The sequence below is a fragment of the Corylus avellana genome, chromosome 1, assembly GCF_965113065.1.
Source record: "Corylus avellana chromosome 1, dhCorAvel1.hap1.2, whole genome shotgun sequence".
Lineage (NCBI taxonomy): Eukaryota > Viridiplantae > Streptophyta > Magnoliopsida > Fagales > Betulaceae > Corylus > Corylus avellana.
In genome coordinates this window covers 46,399,667-46,420,057 of record NC_142490.1, presented here as the reverse complement: position 1 = coordinate 46,420,057, position 20,391 = coordinate 46,399,667, and the positions used below count along the sequence as shown (strand labels likewise).

The following is a 20,391-nucleotide window of genomic DNA, read 5'->3' as shown; positions in this document are numbered from 1 at the left end:
TTTTCATATTTACTATCCGAATTAATTGTTCGTGATCAGAATAACAAAATAGTTGTAATATTGTAGCTATATATACATTTTTTTAATGTGTATATCTAATAAAGACAGCCAACATCAACATTTGATGGGCTTTGCCTTTGCCGATGTTTTGTTATTCATTTTATCATGGATATATGTTATTATCTAGATTCATAATGCTTGCTTTAGTAGAAATTCATTGTCAACATGGAGAAGATTTTCATGCAAATATCAGGTTTGGTCAAAGTTAATGCTTTTGTCTATTTTTAAGACGGTGTAAAGAGATAGGGGATTTATTTTATTAAGTCTTAATATGATTTTGCTTCAAAAGATGATCATGGAGTGAGTTGTTGGTGTAGAATAAATCATATATTTTCTAATTAACAATATGTCATCATGACTATTTGAACAACTATCATAACAGCTTCATGTTTGATCATTGACAAAAGCTTAATTTTGAAATTAGAAAAAAATAACTTTCATTAACAGTCATTAATTAATTTGGACCGTTTGATTTCACTTATCAGTTGTCTAATATGGATTGTTAACCGTTACTTAATTATGATTGTTAAATTAAATTTATTAATTAGTTCCAATTAGATGTCACTTGATTTAATCTTGCAATCCAAATCATTGCTGGCCATGTAAATTTAATCTAACCGTTTGATTTATAAACATGATATGATCCAAATCAAACCAATAAATCACGTAATCCAACTTTATTCGTTAAAGCTTTTTACTTCCCACTTTTATCTTCTGTTTTCAAAACAAATACATCAACGTCAAACAATCCAAAATATAAAACACTAAAAAAAAAAAATAAAAAAATAAAAAAAAATAAAAAAATCTCTAAGATACATTAAAAAAGGGAGTCAATGTTTTTGGTTTTGTTTGGTTTGGTGGGAAAAAGGGGGACACCAAATATAAGATAGGATTAGTCAAACCTGTTAGTTCTTGGGTTGGCTTAATTCAGTTCCAAAATGCAGAAGCTACTGTTTACGGACTCAAACACTGATATAGAATGCTCAGAATCCAATCTTGACCGTTCATAATGTAGATTCATGTGTTATGAATGTCCCTGCAAAATTTCAACTCAATCGGACCACAAACGCATATCGATCGGAGCTGTTGATCAAGACTGGACAGGCCGGGTTCGAACCGCAATTCCAGAAACTAAAATTTTGCTCCGCAAAGCCGTGTCCGGACAGCCCATTAACATGTCCAGACCCCCCGTAAGTTTTAGGCCCAAAAACATGATTTTAAGTGGGTTAGGTCTAGGGTTTTGTCGAGGGTATATATACATCATTATAGAAGAGAGATGTACGAATTTTCGCCCCCAGAGAGTTCGTCGGAGGTTGTGCTAAGAGAGATCATATGTGGTGAGCGTTTAATTGAATCTCTTAGAGTTTTAGTTATTCCTTTGATAAATTTACGGTTGAGAAGTCTATCGGAAGGGTCCGATAAAGGAGAATCACGTTGAAGAAGATTGTGAGCATGGAGACGAGTTGTAGGCTTGTCGATCTTACGGAGCCAAGGTCTTGCAAAGGGTTGTAAGTGTTCCTAGTGTCTGTAATCTCTAGATAATCTTTTGATAGTGATTTCCTGGGTTTGGCTGCCCCGGAGAGGTTTTACTTTTAGATCGGTTTTACTTTTAGATCGGTTTCTAAAAGGTTTCCTCTTCGTAACCAAAATATCTGTGTCTGCCTCTTTATTGCTTTATATATTTTGGGTGATTAAATTGTTTATTGCTTCATAATAATAATTCCGCATAAATTGTGATAAACAAGTTTTTGGAGTCGACGTAGCGTTTTTCAAAACCTATAATTCAAATAGATTTATATGGGAGGCCAAACAGGCTCTTAATTAGGAAGTGCTTGTGTAACGGTTTTTTAGGCCGGGAATAAAAGTAAGCAGCTGGCTTTTCTCGTCTCGTGGCTTTTGAACAAGAAAATGAAAAATTCAAACTGCTTACGGCAAGACCAGAGTTGCAATTCAAGCTTGACATTCTCTACGTACGCGTACGGCTGACCAATTTCAGACGGACCATCCTTTTAGGATAATGATGATCTTTTTTTTTTTTTAAATATGGATAGTATTTTATTTTAAATCACTTTGTATCACAATAGGTCTTTACCAATTAATTAACTCGATTCCAGAATCGGTACATATATAAAACATATTTGTCTCTGTGTAATACTGTTCAAATGACCTCTCCTTCTGAGAAAAATCGTTCTACTATTAAAATGACGCATGGTGAGGTCGTTTTGTTAAAACGACCCTATGCCAAGTGTCCCTAAGACCTGTATTCTTTGTAGTGCTTGTAACTAGAGCTAGCAATTCAGGTGACACGATCTAATCTGCACAATATGTTTGATAAATAGATTGTGTTGAGTTGAACCGATCCGACATGCACCACTCATTAAATAAATATGCCATGTTGGGTTGAACCAAACAGGGCCAGCTCAATGGCTAGGCCATTGAGGCGGTTGCCTAGGGCCCCCAGTTATGAAGGCTCAAAATTTTTTTTAATAAGGCCTAAAAAAATTTTTAATAAGGCTTAAATTTTTTTAAAATTTTATTTTAACTTGATGCATAATTTTTTTTTTTTTTTAAATAAGGCCCAAAATTTTTTCTCATAACAAGTTTAGGCCTCTAAAATAAGGCCTCAATATAATAAGCACATTGTAAAATAAGACCAATTAACTCAAAAAGACAAATATGCCACATCAATTTTTTTGGGCAACTAGTTAAAAGTTAAACTTAAAAGTCATGAAACAACAATGAGAATGAAAATAATAATAATATTATTAAAATAAATATTATTTAATTAATATTTAAATATTAAAAAAAATAAGGCCCAACTTCAAACTTTCGCCTAAAGCCTCCAAATACATTGAGCCGGCCCTGGAACCAAACACGACCCATTTTAACTGTATATAAATTTAAAAGTTACGAAGACGAAGTTAACAGCTGCACTATTTTCTCTACTTGGTTGCTAGATGACTACATACTACGTACAATCAGGCTCAAAGTTTGATGATTACGTATTACAAACAATGATGGTAATTAATTACAATAATGCTGTTGAGACTTACATGTATTTTAAATGCTTTATTAAAAATGCATGAGAATAAGAGAAGGGTGAGAAGCGGCGGTGTTACAGTGAAATACTTTTAGCCTTTTACTCTTTTAAGGTTTTATTTTTTAATTGTAAAAAATAATATAATTAATTATATTTTATATCGATTATGCGGATTACCTATAAGTTAAGCGAGTTGACACGTTCATCAAACGGTTTAATTCAAGTCGACACGAATGGACCCGAACCGGATTATCCATTTGATTCTTCTAGCTGTTCAACAAAAGTGTGCCTTAAAGCACGTGAAGGAAAAGTAACACACAATATAGGACTCTCTCTTTTTGTCGGATTTTTTGAGTGTGTAGATCGAGGGATTTAAAGTGTGGAATATGAGAAGAGATTGAACTATATAGAGGTGTGAAACCAATTGGTCAAATATCGTGGGAGTACGTTTTCATGTTTTCTCACAAATGCAAAACCATAAGGAATTCCTTAATTGGTAATTAAGGAGATCGATCGAGGAGCCTCATCACCTGCCTAACTATTACCTGACACCTTCGACAATATTAATGTCACCTAATTTTGAGTTTAATATTTCTTTCTTTCGAAGCCTAACCTTCGTTTACTTGAATCCTATGGCTATGTGGCCGTTGAATTAGACCATCCCACTCACACTAAACTATAGCATTTCTTTCTTTTTCAACCCAACACGTTTACCTCCTTCAGCCTCCATTTTATTTTCTCTATAAATACCCTCTACAATTCCCTCCATTCTTTCCATCCAAACCATTCAAATTCTCTCTCGATTTTCTTCATTATTCCCACTTCCTTTCCTCTTACGCAAACCCACAAGACATGATGTCCCTGAAGACATTCTTTGTGCTTGCCATTCTCATGGCTTCGGCCATTACTCTAATTTCCGCCACACCATCTCAACAAGAAGAAGAAGAAGAAAAAGAAGCATCAGCAACTTCTCTCCGAGGGACAAGCCGCTTCCTTGCTCAGAGGAGTCAGAAATCGGTCCGGGTGGTGAAGACATGTGACAAGTACCCTTCGGTTTGCCTTGCCAAGGGCAGCGCGGGGCCTCATTGCTGCCAGAAGAAATGCGTTAATTTGACGGCAGACAGGCTCAACTGTGGGCGGTGTGGGAAAAAATGTAGCTACTCAAAGATTTGCTGCCAAGGCAAGTGTGTGAGCCCCATGTCCAACGAAATGCATTGTGGAAGCTGCGGCAACAAGTGCAAGAAAGGGAGCTCGTGTGTGTATGGGATGTGCAGCTATGCGTAATTGAAGAAGACATCCAACTCCAAAGCAGTTAATCAGGATTGATTCATTTGTGCAGCTATATATCTATAATAGAAAGTGCTTCAGTATATAAAGCTATATATGAATTTGTTATTGTGAGCCATCATTTGATGAGCTTTGCCCGTTTTGTTATTCTTTTCGTTACTTTAATTATGTACTTAATTCGCTATTTGTTCATTAGATATTCTTGTTTTGGTGTAAGTTGTAAGGGTTTTATATATAATTCATGTAAATTTATTCATTATAATCTTTGATGAAGCTGGAATCTGCATGCTAGCTATTTCCTCGACGGAGAGTACCTGTAAACACATGCTAAGAAAAAAAGGCTCTAGAGGCTAGGCCTGTCAGGGTGAGCCAACAGAGAATACCTCTAATGCTTGAGTCATTCTTATTTTTCCTTGACCCACAAACCCGAACAACCTGCACTGACACGACTTGACCCACTTGGCCCATTTATTAAATGGGTTACAAATGGGTTAAGCCATTTGACCTAACACGATACAACCCGATTGATATGTTTGATCCGTTTCAACATATATTTATTATTATATAAAATATATATAATTTCATAAATGAGTCAACTCATGGGTTAATCCATTTACGACCTAATTTCATTTATGTCAAACCCTAACCTTATAATTTTGTATCGATTTTGCGGGTCGAATTAAAAATTGCCAGTCCTAATAGATTTTCGGCGGAATCCTTGTTTTTTTATTTTGTTCAAGAACAATTTTTTTTTTTTTTTTTCATTGAGAAATGCTAAGGGTCAATAAGTTTCTCGTATTTGACTCATATTCTCTTACAAATTTAATAGATCAACCATTAAATTTGTAGGGTTAGGATCCACATAAATCTACAAATCTAATAGTTGATTTGTAAGATGAAATTGACTATATATATATTAACCCCTAGCATCTCTTTTTTTATTTCCTTTTAGCTACCTAAGCTCAACTTGTGGGCTAAATTGAGACATTCGACTTTGAAATAGTAACTCAGTATTTTCAGGGAAGTTTGACTCTCTATATATCTTGGGCGGCTAGGATTTCTTCTCGAATTCTCTCTGCTGACATATCTTTCCAACCTTCAATCTATACCGTCTGATTATATCCTCTCACGCTGACAGATTAATCTTAATATAAATCTATTTGGCATTAGGTGATCAAGATTGGTCTGTGAAATTTAATTGGAAAATGAAATGTTTAATTCCTCTTTATTTCACTTGAAATGAAATTAAGAGGAATTTTTTTTTTTTTTTTGGGATATATATAAATTTCGGAAATTTATTTATTTTTCCTTTAATTTGAATTGGAGGAGGGGGGATTCTGCGATCTGGATCCACTGAAATACTTAGGAAAATTTCAGTTTCTGAAATTTTAAATGTAGGCCGTCCATTTTTCATCTAAAGGTTATTGTTCTGCCACGTGTCGCACTACTAATAAAATAATAATAATATTATTTTATTAGTAGTAGGACACGTGGCAGAACAATGACCATTGAATAAAAAATGGACGACCTAAATCTAAAATTTTAGAAACTGAAATTTCTTAAGAATTCCAATAGATCCTGTTCCGAAATTCTGTCAGTAGAGTTTAATATTGACCTTTCTCCTTACAGCCGCCCCCAAAAAAAATAAATATATCAGCTAGCGTTGAGTTTTTTTGTTTAGATGAGCGTGAGCCAGAATGTTGGTATATGCCATATTGGAGAGTCTATATATCTTGATTACATTGTCTAATGTGGCAGGCCTTTCAAAATTTCCTCCTTTATTCCAATAAAAAATAACTTTACTTTAATTATTTAATTCTTTTCTGCATATCTTATTGTTCTTTGGAAGTAAGACATTATTGTTTCTTGCTTCCCCCACCCCCCAAGAATATGTATAGAATTAGGAAATAGACGTCACACTGAAGTAGATGTTGCCTTGACCAAAAATATTATTTGGCTTTCAATTAAATTTTACTTAATCTATGTCTCGATATTAAGGTCAACTGACCAGTTTTTGTTTTAAGTTTTCCGTAATTAGAGTAAAGAGACCAAGAAAAATAAAATAAAAATAAAAGGGTAAGAGAGAATGAATAAAGAGACCTTTCTGGTTACCCATTTAAAATAAATTTTCCATAATCACATCCATTTAAAATGAATTTCCCAGGATTAATAGATACACTTAACATTTCCAGTCACATGATATTTCGAAATCTCCCCTGAAAGGTCTGTCGTACATATCCAATGAATACAACAAACTCATAAAGTATGAATTGGTAATAATTAAATATTGTATGATATCTCTGTCTCGAGTGTTAATTAAGGCAATTAATTAATTAACTCCACAATCCGCTTAACATTTGGAGTTGCCTTAGCATTCATCGAGCAAAGTCAACCAATTAACTTAATTAAACTCGTGCAACCACGTCTTTGTGCTGCCTAAAATCTTCCCCACAATGACACCAACCCCAAATCAATCGTGGGCACCACATTCTCACCACCTATTTAATCCTGTTGTTCCTTTGTCTCACACACCAGCCATGGCCACCCAAGCCCCTCTCTCTCTTCTGCTTACATGTTTTCTAGCATGCTTTGCTTCAACCTCGGCAGCAGCCTATTACAACCCATCACCCTGGAGTTCTTCTTCTTATGCCCCCAGCACTCCTAACCCCATTTTGAATGCAATAGACTCGTGCTGGCGTACGAAGTCGAACTGGGCGGCCAACCGCCGAGCATTGGCCGATTGCGCGGTCGGGTTCGGCAAAGATGCAATAGGAGGTAAATATGGGAAAATATACGTGGTCACCACATCTAACGACGACGCGGTAAACCCTAAACCGGGCACGCTTCGATACGGTGTCATCCAAACAGAGCCGCTTTGGATCGTTTTCGCCAAGGACATGGTTATCAAGCTGGAGAACGAGCTTATTATGAACAGTTTCAAGACCATAGACGGGAGAGGGGCGAAAGTGGAGATTGCTAACGGGCCATGCATCACGGTGCAACGCGTAAGCCATGTGATAATACATGGGATCAGCATTCATGACTGTAAAAAGGGGAAATCTGGCAAGGTTAGGAGTAGTCTAACGCATGTTGGGCGTCGTGGCGGCTCCGATGGAGATGCCATTGTAGTATTTGCAGCCTCGAATGTTTGGATTGACCATTGCTTTCTCGCCCGTTGCACGGATGGGCTCATTGATGTTATTCATGCTTCCACTGCTATCACCATCTCTAACAACTATTTCTCACAGCACGATAAGGTATTATAAGCACCCATTAACGTTTTTCTTCATCATTCTTCCTTCTCGCGATCAAGTAGGTCTAGCCTCTCATTTAAATTATAAGTTATTTCAAAAAGTTTTAATTGATGAAAAAAAATTAATTATTTGATTAATACAAGTAAATATTTAATGGAAAATTACAAATAAACTTTACAAATTAAAGTTCAAACTCAAAAACTTTTTTTTTTTGGAACGGAAATGTGTAGATTTCATTAATAAAAGATAAAGAGCATAAATATTTTACAACACAGAGCAATGAGAGCATAAAGCTCTGAAAAATCATAGTCAAATGTTATGAGGTTACAAAGTCATAGATAGATACAATCATAAATTATGACTCAAGACATATACTCTTACACAATGTTAAATTATAACTCACCTAAAAAAAAAAATTAAATGAATTCAATCATTTATAAAGTAAATTTATAGCAAAATCTAACAATACTGCAACACTAACATAAATAGTAGGCATTGGTCGAAGGAATTAATTGAGGTTATAATTAATACTTTCGTTCTCTACATATAATATATGTATTGGGATACCCCGGTTCTTTTTTCGAATTATAAGGAACTAGTTCCTCTCCAGTTCAAATCTTTTTATTTTTTTGAACGGCTCTCCGATTCAATAAATATGTTTCCACGTAAAACACCTTTCAATAAAAAAAATAAAAAAAATTGCCCTTATCAATATTGTCATTAATTAATTATCTTAGAAGTTGAAGGATGTGGTAATTTCTATTTCAAATGAGTAACAAAATTGTGCAAGTTGTGTGTTACATGACAGGTGATGTTGCTTGGACACAATGATGCAAATACTGAAGATAAAGTTATGAGAGTCACAATAGTCTTTAACCGTTTTGGTGCTGGCCTTGTTGAGAGGATGCCCAGGTGAGAGGGAAACTGATCAATTTCTGATAATTGCCAAAGAGCCGGTAGCAATATTATTCCCATAATGATCAGGTGAATTAATGCAGGGTCAGGTTTGGATATGCCCATGTCGCCAACAATAAATATGAAGAGTGGCGGATGTATGCCATTGGCGGCAGTGCTGATCCAACCATTTTCAGCGAAGGAAACTACTTTATAGCTTCCTCTGCCAAACAGGTAGGCTTATCAATTTTTTTTTTGCCCAACTCACAAACTTGACACGAAGTCACAGAATTAGTGAATTAGGGTTAAGGAATTTAACCCGTTTAATTAAATGGGTTGTATTATAGTTGGCCTAAATCATGCCTTAACATGATCCGAACCCGAGATGCGACATTTAAGGCTAACAATTTTTTACACAAACTGATTAAATGGGTCCTAAGATGACCTGAATTCGACACATGAACATGAATTACCACCCTTAGCTTTAGATTTTGAATCGTTGATCATATGGCATGTATGTGTTTGTTTCTTGCATGACAGATTACCAAGAGAGAGACAAAAAAGGGCAACTGGAATGATTGGAAATGGAGGTCTTCTAAAGACGTATTTGTGAATGGTGCTTATTTTGTTCAATCTGGGTGGGGAAGTTGTGCTCCATATTACTCTCGAGCTCAATCATTTGCAGTCGCTCATGGAGTACTAATGGTGCCTGCTCTCACTTCCAACGCTGGCCCCCTGAGTTGTGTTGCTGGTAAAACATGTTAATTTGGCTAATTAAGCTTTTTTGTACAACTTTTTTCTTCCTTCCGTTCCTCCCTGAAGTGATATATATATACACAACTAGCTTCTTGGAAGCATGTTAGCACTCGAGAGTATGTAGTTGGAAGGAAACTTGAATCTGCGGGCTTGTAATAAATTATCCTAAATATCATTTTCGAGATTATACAAATTTTGTTCCAAACTTCGGGGTGCATTGTAAAAATTAAAACATTGGAGGTCTAATTAAAAATCACCTCAAACTTTGGAGGGTAAAGTATATGTTGAGTGGCACAAAACAGACTGAAATTGTTTTGAAAGAATATGACTCTGAAAGCTTGAAATTTGATTGATACTACTTGAAAACCAAATTGAAAAATGGTGGCAGGGCAGTACTGGAAAATAAAGCAATATCATGGGCTGTTTATGTATTGTGATAGACAAAGAAACAGAGGCCATCAAAGAGGCATGTTTAAAGTGTAAAAAGCAAACAAAAAATAATAATAATAAGAAAAAGAAAAAGGCAAGGTATCTATTTGGTTGGCGAACATCTTCAGAAAAGCCTATTCTCATTGCTTTGAACCCCACATGTCACTGGTGCCTTGGCTCTCACTCTCCTAAAGTACCACATACCAGCTCCAACTCCTAAGGCCCCAGCAGCTGAAACTGCACTTACTGTGCCTGCACAATAACAAAACAAATTACATTTGTTAAGAAACTCCCTTCACAAGATTCATGTCCTATTCAAAATTTCATGTCGAATTTCAGTTTCTCACCTGCAATAACTCCAACCCTCCCACCATGCCCAGAAAGGCCATGATCTGCACAATTAATGGCACCCACAATATTGATTACTTCAGATTAATGGTTTGAATCATCGAAATTAGAGTGCATTTGATTCAATAAACACCATTCAATTTCAAAAGCCAAGAACGTACCTTTACAATAAGTAGTGGAATTTCGTTTATCACATAGGCACAAGAAACTCTGGGTGTGGGTGTCAAATCCACAAGTTCCACCTCCCTTCAATGTATCTTGACACTGAAGGCACTTGATCGTAACCGGAATATCAAAATCAACCCGAATCCCATATTCGGCGACTTGATCGTACGGCTGAGGTTCACCGATATTTTTCCAGTAAACGCTAGTAAAGCTAGCACAATACTTGAGCATCAGCCTCAGAGATTCAGTGGCTTTGGGATAGTAAGAGCAGCAAGATCCGCCACCCAATGCAGAGGGACACTTTGGGAGGTGCCTGCAAAGATAGCTTGCACTATCGCAAGACGAATCACACCTTTCAGGAAAATGTTCGCAAAAAATGGGTTTTGGCTGAATAATCACATCATCTTCGCTGCAATTAAAGAAGAGATATTCGTTCTGAGGGGAGAGGGAGAAATGGGTGCTTGTGTCAAGGCTAAATGGCCTGGTCGGCCGGAAGTTGTCGCCGTCCTGGCAATTCCACATGAAAGGGTCGGTGACTAAAACGTGAGGATCGGAGTAGCTTATGTCGAGAACAGGGTATTTCCCGGAAGGTGTTCGGAGCTCGAGATTTCCCGGCTCCGAGCAGATGAGAATGTGGCGGTAATAGGGGCTTCCGCAGCCGTCATCAATGCCGAAAGGGTAGTTGATAGGAATGTTGCCACAAGCGGTTCTGCAATGGCTGGCTTGAGCTGTTGAGAGGATGAGAAATGAGAGAGTAAGTTGAATGGTTAAGAAAAAGAAAGAACATGTAGAGGGCCTAGTTTCTGATAGGGGTCTGTGGGTGAAGAGAGAATCCATGAGAGACATGATAGAGTCTTAGATTGTTTTTTCCTGGAAGATTTGTATTGGTCTGAGGATCAAAAGCAGTCAGATGATGAGTAAAGTGAAGTCTTAGTAGTCTACAACAAGAGAATCTCAAGGCTGTGGTGTTCTGTAGTCTTTCACTTTTTCTCCTTTTTCTTTTGCTTTCTTTTATTCATATTTCTGGCTTTTGAAGGTAAGAACTAAGAACTGACTAATGATTGATGAACATGTGTGAGTGTGATCTTCAAGAACAGAGTGTCTGAATCTTCATTGCTTGACTTGATTTTATCCTTTTCTTTTCTTGGAAACAAAAACAAATCACAACGCTCAGGAAAATGCATAGCTTGATTTAAGTTTACTATATCAATTTATAATATATTAATGTGACAGTTCATGTAGCAGCTATCACATAAACCACTAAAAGACTATCACGTGAGTTTATAAGAATTTTATTTTTAGGCCTAGAAGGTGGAGTGGTCTTATGATTTGGTTGTATTACAACAGTTGGGTCCATGAAGATTGTATAAAGAGCAAGAATTAATTCTCTAACCAATCCACCCAACAAAAAATTTTGCCTATCCATGCCCAACCTAAGTACAACCTACTTCTGGGATGGAGAGCATTCGACCTTAAGATCTAAATAACCCCAATTGGACTGCACATATAACCTACCTAGTTGGCCGCTGATATTAGCGGAAGCATTCCCATTTCCTCCATGTGCGGCCTGCTGCCGTCGTCCCATTTCCTCCTCTATCACTTTACCCAAGTTTAGGGGCTCACCCATCCTTGATATAGAATTTAAACTTGCCGACTAGCTCTTTGATGCTACAAAGAAGGTGATCTTCCTCTTTGTTTGACCTTTTAGAAGAGGCTTTATTTTGTAAATGCATAAAGAAAAGATAGGCATTGTTCATGTAAAGAAACAGCCATGGCCCAAAAAGAGGACTTGAACCAGACCGGCCCCTATTACCACCACAAACCAAAAATGGATTCCATCACAACCAAGGCCGAGCAAAAGCCAAAGCCCACTAAGTAGGCCTTATGTCCAGTTGGCAAATGGCAAACGGCAAACACATCCAAGTAGTTTCTTTTCCCTACGAGAGAGCCTGACTTGTTGGGGGTAACAAAATCCAAGTTCATGCTGAAAAACTCTATGCCGACTCCAAAAACTTGTTTATCACAATTTATGCGGAATTAATATTATGAAGCAACAAACAATTCAATCACCCAAAATATATAAAGCAATAAAAAGGCAGACACAGATATTTTGGTTACGAAGAGGAAACCTTTTAGAAAACGTTCTAAAAGTAAAACCTCTCCAGGGCAGCCAAACCCAGGAAATCACTATCAAAAGATTATCTAGAGATTACAGACACTAGGAACACTTACAACCCTTTGCAAGACCTTGACTCTGTAAGATCGACAAGCCTACAACTCGTCTCCGCGCTCACAATCTTCTTCAACGTGATTCTCCTTTACCGGACCCTTCCGATAGACTTCTCAACCGTAGATTTATCAAAGGAATAATTAAAACTCTAAGAGATTCACTTTAACGCTCACCACATATGATCTCTCTTAGCACAGCCTCCGACGAACTCTCTGGGGGTGAAAATTCGTACTTCTATCTTCTATAATGATGTATATATACCCCCGACAAAACCCTGGACTTAAACCACTTAAAATCACGTTTTTGGGCCTCAAACTTACGGGGTGTCCGGACATGTTAATGGGCTGTCCGGACACGGCTTTGCGGAGCAAAATTTGAGTTTCTGGAAATGAGGTCCGGACCCGAGGAAGGCATGTCCGGACATGGGTGAAACAGCATTCTGGAAATGCTGTCCAGTCTTGATCAACAGCCCCGATCGATGGGCGTTTGTGGTCCGATTGAGCTGAAATTTTGCAGGGACGTTCATAACACATGAATCTACATTATGAACGGTGGAGATTGGATTCTGAGCATTCTATATCAGTGTTTGAGCTCGTGAACAGTAGCCTCTGCATTTTGGAACTGAATTAAGCCAACACAAGAACTAACAAACTCCCCCTTTGGCAATTCAGTGACAAAACCAAAATGCCGAGCCAATCCCATCATCTCCCCATATTTACTCCCCCTTTTTGTCACAGAATGACAAAAGGTCTTCATATTTCCTGAAACACTTCACAAAATATATTAAGGCATATGTGGAACAGGAATGCAGAAATAAAACTCATGATCACAAAAAAATGACGTAGAATGCAAGATCATGAACACACATCACCAAAAACTCCCCCTCAACATATGACTCAATAATCAACAAGAAGCTAAAAAATGCGAAACATGTTTCTCCCCCTCAAAAGTCAAATGAACACAAATGATAACACATTAATGACTCATGTATTGCACAATGAATATCCCAAACATGCTCCAAATATGCAAAACATACATGATACTAGAAATGGCTAGAAACTCATATTGCTTAACCTAAGCCAAGAAAATGTTTCATTCAACCCATGCTTGTGTGGTGTGTGGGTAAGCCATTCAAAGAGAAAAATTTTCAACTTACAAAATGAGGAGAAAGTTTTACCACCATGAGGTTTTGACAAGTATATCAAATCAAAAGTCAAACCTTATCATACTAGGACCTAGCCACTCTCATCCTATACAATTCTCTTTGTAAAATATTTTGCACAAGTTTGACACAGTGAAATAAATTCCTTTTGGAATATGATCTTTTGATTTTATTTGTTTCACTATTTTGTTTATTTTTCTCTTTGAGAAAGTGTCATTAAACTTTTGGTGCTTACCACAAAAGAGAAAGCAGGAATTTTTAAGCCCTAGGTTCAACTAGCATATGATCAATTTGAAAAATATTACTAGTCAAAAACCTCATATGGTTACCTAACAGACTTCATAAATAAAGTGAAACAAAACCTCAATTTAAGCTTAAATGTGCACAAAAGATAAAGCATAGGCAAAATGTACCACATAAGCTCAGGCTTTAGGTAACCACAAAAACAAGTCCATTGACACAAATTTTCATCTCATGCATATTAAGAACATTCCAAGACGTGAGGAATTACATCCATAAAACGCAACATGAGAAATTAATGGACTATCTAGGTGCATAAGACAAAAGAAAGAAAAGGAAACAATCAAAGTAACATATTTTTGCCTTTTTGAAATTTTTCACAAAAGAAATGCACACAAAAGAAAAACAAATGCAAAATAAAGAAAAATGCAATGCAAAACAAAACAACATGCTTGAATTGAGATTACAACAGGCAAGACATGAATGTCCTTTAGCATTAAACTTTCATCACATCTTATAGGTCCCACTACAAAATAATGATTTGGTTTAATAACTACTTCTAGGTCTTCACAAGACATTACACATTCCTGAACATTTGATTAGCAAGTAGACAAAAATCTTGGTGGTCCGCACACAACATCTCATCTATAAGCTTTTCAAAGATCATGATATATGAATTTCTTGAAAAATCCTTTATGAATATGCCTCAAAACATGAATCTCAAAACAATCATGTATATACTCTTCATACAGAAAGTGTAACAACAAAAACAATGCAGTGCATAAATAATAAAGCAAAAACAAAAAAAAATGCAAAGCAAAGAAAAATAACACGCTCTAGGATATTCAAAAATAAGCAAAACAATCAATCCTAGGCATGTTATTGACTCACCTAATTTTAGGTGAGATCACTACCACTCCCCCTCAATGGGTGAATGGTATAATCCTTCCTAACCCAAACCTTCTTCAATAAAGGTGTAGAGACGTGAACATTTTCAAACTTGTCTACTCTAGACACACCTCCCATCATCATTACCAAACCCTCATAATCTTTCCTAGAAACAGAATTTTTATTTTTATGCTTATGGGATTTCAAATCAAAACACTTTGGTCGAATATGACCAACCTTTCCACAATGATGACAAGTGGGCACAAACCTTTTAGAAGGTAATTTTCTATGAGGATGCATGACTCTAAGCTTAGGGTAAGATGCATGATGCTTAACATAAATTTTCTTACCTTTCTTACCATGGAGAGTCGGAGCAGCTGCATGATTTTCTTTCTTTGGAGCAGCTTTGAATTTCCAACAGTTTGGTCTAATGTGACCAACAATCCCACAATGATGGCATGTAGGAAAAAACTTACCTTGAGTTTGTTTAACTGAAGGAGTCTTAGAAAAATTAGCCTTGGTTTCTTTAACATTCACAGGCTCAACATTCAAGGACTCATTAGAAACATATGAAGTAGATGCACCAACATTATCAACAATCATACTAGGCTTGTTAGGAACAAATTCTTTAGTACAAAGAAAACTTTTCAAATTATCACTAGAGAAATTTCGTGAGAGTTCCTTAGAAACATTCAATTCATTCTCAAGTGATAAAGACTTTTCAACAAGCACAGAAATCTCAGATTTCAAAGAATCAATCAAGATATGTGATTTAGACAAATCATTCGCCAAAGATTCTTTATCAGATTTCAAAGAATCAATTAGGACATGTGATTCAGACAATTCATTAACAATAGATTCATTCACATGTTTAAGATCTTGAAAATCCCCTAAACAATTTGTGTATTGATGTCTCAAAAGAGTGAATTTTTCCAACAAATTGTTAAAGGAGTTTATAAGATCATATTCCCCTTGAGAAGTATTCATAGCAAACAGGAGTCAACAGATCTCACTCAAGAATTTAATCCAAACAGAGTGAACCCGCTCTGATACCAATTGAAAAACTCTATGCCGACTCCAAAAACTTGTTTATCACAATTTATGCGGAATTAATATTATGAAGCAACAAACAATTCAATCACCCAAAATATATAAAGCAATAAAAAGGCAGACACAGATATTTTGGTTACGAAGAGGAAACCTTTTAGAAAACGTTCTAAAAGTAAAACCTCTCCAGGGCAGCCAAACCCAGGAAATCACTATCAAAAGATTATCTAGAGATTACAGACACTAGGAACACTTACAACCCTTTGCAAGACCTTGACTCTGTAAGATCGACAAGCCTACAACTCGTCTCCGCGCTCACAATCTTCTTCAACGTGATTCTCCTTTACCGGACCCTTCCGATAGACTTCTCAACCGTAGATTTATCAAAGGAATAATTAAAACTCTAAGAGATTCACTTTAACGCTCACCACATATGATCTCTCTTAGCACAGCCTCCGACGAACTCTCTGGGGGTGAAAATTCGTACTTCTATCTTCTATAATGATGTATATATACCCCCGACAAAACCCTGGACTTAAACCACTTAAAATCACGTTTTTGGGCCTCAAACTTACGGGGTGTCCGGACATGTTAATGGGCTGTCCGGACACGGCTTTGCGGAGCAAAATTTGAGTTTCTGGAAATGAGGTCCGGACCCGAGGAAGGCATGTCCGGACATGGGTGAAACAGCATTCTGGAAATGCTGTCCAGTCTTGATCAACAGCCCCGATCGATGGGCGTTTGTGGTCCGATTGAGCTGAAATTTTGCAGGGACGTTCATAACACATGAATCTACATTATGAACGGTGGAGATTGGATTCTGAGCATTCTATATCAGTGTTTGAGCTCGTGAACAGTAGCCTCTGCATTTTGGAACTGAATTAAGCCAACACAAGAACTAACACATGCAAAGCAGAAGGAACCTTGAACAATCGCGTTTACTTTTGCCTTTCATGCAATGATTCTAAGAGACTTCTATTTCACGCGGTTTTTCTACACAATTACAACCTGTTATTACATGGGATGGGAATTTTTGTTCATCTTCTTAGACTAGACTGCCGAATTTTACAGAAATAACTCGTTTACTTTTGTCACCATGCAATGATTCCAATAGAGACTTGTATATTTCACTTGGTTATTGTACCCAATTACAACCTTATTAGAGTGACGATGATCAATCTCTAGTATTAGACTGTCCGAATTTTATAGAAATTTATATAGTTTAAGAGAATAATTGCAAGAATAACCCGTTCAGTGTAGACAGATCTTGTGATCTCGCTCTCTTAAGTTGTTTGAATTGTTGTACAGCCTAATGACTAAAATCCTAATACTATTTAGAGGGTGTATTATTCTTAAAAACATGCTTGACGAAGAGAAGGGAAATGATTCAAATGAATAAGCATTTAGGTTGACATTTGACAATGACAGTAAATAATTGAGCAGAGAGGTAGTGAACATATACAGCAGGCTTCTTCGTACAGATCTACTAGTGAATAGTTGGTCTAAGTAGATGTCATAGCGTGGAGAAATCCGCAGAAAGTACGGGAAAAAGCAAAAAAGATAAAGAAAATAAGACCCAATTAGTGAAACCTTTTAAATCAACGGATGGTATTAAAAAAAAGGAAAGAACAAGATGCACGAAAAGTCGTGAAATTTGTGACCATTTCCACGAAGTGGTGGCAAAAGTATCTCCACACCCACGTGCCTTTATCTTGCTGTTAAGGGAAACTCTTTCTTATTCAAGTCCACCGTCATCGGCCTAATTGCCCATCAAAAGTGTAGCCTGTGTAGGCTCTTTTTTAATTGACGGTCCAACACTAACCACGCACACGAGCACGGATGCCTTCAAAGTCCATATTTCAACTTCACGAATTGCGGCCCTGTTGGCTGGTGAAAGTGACAGTATCTATGCTCCGATCAGATCCTATGCCCTAGGAGCAACGCTTTGGATTCGTTGGGCAAGTGAACCTGTGACCGGTTACCAGCAAAATGAGAGAAAGAGTCACCGAAAATAACTGGCTCAGGAGAATCGAGAAAGCCTCTAATGCTTAAGTTAATAATAGTTTTCCATTAAAAACTGGATGGAGAGTGGGGGAAGATTGAATCCCTTTAATTACATAAATATTTATGCCCATTTTTATGAGAATGCATAAGAATGGTCTATTAGAAACTTGCCGTGTGGCGGGTTTGGAGCTGTTTGATGTGAAAGACATAACCCAAACGTACGGGTGAGGCTTTAATCTTTCTCCTCTGTGAACAAAAATTCTAACTTCGCCACTGCTTGGAGTATCAAAATTTTTATTGCTTGGCTCATGTTCAAACAAAACGGTTCCACGTCTTATCTTCAAATAAATAAAGTTTGAAAGAGCTTGGTACGTGATTCGTTGAGGGCTTTGAGATAAGGTTGGATAATTGAATAAGGTTTGAAAAAGCACGATTCATGTCCCAATCAAACCATGCATTGTAGAAAGCTTTGAAAATCTTGTTGGGTACAATAATATCTGCATGTGTGCGTGTACTAACAAAACTACAAACCGAAGATGACTAAATCCTGCAACGAGTTTGCTGTTTAGTAGACAATGCATGATGGGTATCTTTTTTTTTTTTTTTTTTTTTTGCCCTATACAAAAAGGTATTCACGCATGGGTAATTTGTTGTTTGATATAAAATTTCGGACAGCTTTTTTCCAAACTGTGCTCTAGGAGAAATTCCATCAATTCACTTTTGTATTTAGAGCATGTGATTTGTATATACATTTCTTATTAATTAATAGAATATTAGTTAAATAATTAAATTTATCATTTCTTATTAACTTAAGCTTTTGAGATATGTAAGTTGTGATTTTAACATGATATCATATTAAAAGTCTTTAAAAAAAGACAAGAAAGGGAAACCAATTGTAGCTATTCTACCTAGAAGTACTAAGCATATATAATAACATCTGCACACTGAGAGCTGCATAAGAAGGGTCTAGACGATGGGTACTGCAGCCTCTCCTTCAAGTTCGACTGAGTCATAGCCAAACCCAACCCCATCAAGGCATTAGTGAGACTCACGATGAGTCTCACTAATGCCTAATATTAATAGGATTAAAGGTTTCCATTTCGGAAGTCGAACTCTCTGTTGGAACTAGTGGCTCATATTAATACCAATAGAAGGCCAAGTAGACAGGAGCGGGATTTTCTTAATACGTCCGTACAAGTAGGATTTAGGGTTTTTCCTATATATATTATGTTGTAACCCTGGATCATTAAGAGAAAAATATAGCCGCCTCTCTGTAGACGTAGGCAAATTGTCGAACCATGTTAAATCTGTGTCTTGACTTTATCTCTCTTAATCTCTTTCTTTTCGATTCTATATTGTTCATAAATTATTGTGCACGGTAACAATACTCTCTTTCTAATACATGTCCAACTAATTTAAGAAACCATGCACCATCGACAGTATCAAATTAAAGATCTGGAATTCAAACATTATCTCATCATTCACCTCTTATTTTAATTAAATTTTTCATGTGCATGAATTCAAACTTTGTCTTAAAAACTTATGGATAGGATTGTCAATCAATTTGTGGGTCTCAAAGGGGTTTGAAACTTAAGAGAAACCTGTTTGAACGTCGACGCAAACAAACAAAAACAAAGGAGAAATAATTAATTAATTAATTAATAATGAATTATAATCAGAACAATCCAAAGCTGTTGAAGAAAAAGAATCGAAGATGACTTATAACATTTGCCAATTAATTCAAACAAGTGCAGAAATATGAGATAATTGCGTAGTGATCAGAAATAGTGTGAAAAGGATCTTTAAAATTACAATAATTTGTGGGCGTACGCAAACGGTGTGGATGCCGTCCACCGCATGGCTCTTGATGGGGGTGCTGACTTTGCTGGTTAAACCCTAGCTAGAGATGTCCAACCTAACCAGTAACCATATACCAAATTTCCACGTCATGCAAAAGTAAGCCACGGGGGTGGGTAGTACGTGGTCAATGCTAATCTCAGTCAATCTGTGTCTTTTTCTTCTTCTATGAATTTGTTTTCTGTTTGGTTTGAAAATGTGAGTAGTTTAATCAGGCGGGGTATTGACATTTGGAATCACTCTTTTGTATATTTCTTATGCCTTATATAATATAACCTTACTTGTTTGAAAATTGCATTATAATCAAGAGCCCTTATCCCCCCACTCCACAACAAATAGAAGAAACAAAAAAAGAAAAAAAAAAAAACTATATATATATATTATTTCTCTTCTCTCTGTAGTGATGATGGTGTTTAAAGAATCATGGTTACTTAAGGTCGTAGCTATTGACTATGATTAACTACTACGTACATATGTTGTCTTGTTGTGGCTCTTATGAACTCTGTTGTTTTTATTGTTGTTCTTGTTGTTTTGGCTCTCCTAGTCTCCCTGGTTTGGTATGTTTCAATTATATGACAATCGAATAACATTTACTAAATAGTATTATTATTATTATTTTTTAAGTTATTGTTGGTTTGTGAATATATAATGCATGATACTGTCTTCTTATTTTTCAGCTAGTAGCTAGCTAGTTGCCTTCCTGAATATTCTATTATGTTTCTTTAATATA

General features: G+C 36.4%; 3 protein-coding genes across 3 annotated transcripts; 2 read left to right on the top strand and 1 right to left on the bottom strand.

Moving 5' to 3' along the window:
• Positions 1-3,952: 3,952 nt before the first annotated feature.
• On the top strand, positions 3,953-4,384 carry LOC132173046 (Stigma-specific Stig1 family protein). Its single transcript, XM_059584604.2, has one exon. It carries the CDS (start codon positions 3,953-3,955, stop codon positions 4,382-4,384), a length of 432 nt encoding a protein of 143 aa, XP_059440587.2.
• A 2,540-nt stretch (positions 4,385-6,924) lies between these two features.
• Positions 6,925-9,300, top strand: LOC132170121 (Pectin lyase-like superfamily protein). The gene is made up of 4 exons (XM_059581025.2): positions 6,925-7,644; positions 8,450-8,553; positions 8,640-8,769; positions 9,076-9,300. The coding sequence occupies exons 1-4, from the start codon at positions 6,925-6,927 to the stop codon at positions 9,298-9,300; spliced, it is 1,179 nt and encodes a 392-aa protein (XP_059437008.2).
• A 387-nt stretch (positions 9,301-9,687) lies between these two features.
• Positions 9,688-11,122, bottom strand: LOC132172207 (wall-associated receptor kinase galacturonan-binding protein). The gene is made up of 3 exons (XM_059583669.2): positions 10,230-11,122; positions 10,068-10,112; positions 9,688-9,972 (listed from the first exon to the last, which is right to left on the bottom strand). Exons 1-3 carry the CDS (start codon positions 11,077-11,079, stop codon positions 9,845-9,847), a joined length of 1,023 nt encoding a protein of 340 aa, XP_059439652.1. The 5' UTR covers positions 11,080-11,122; the 3' UTR covers positions 9,688-9,844.
• Between the last annotated feature and the right edge of the window lie 9,269 nt (positions 11,123-20,391).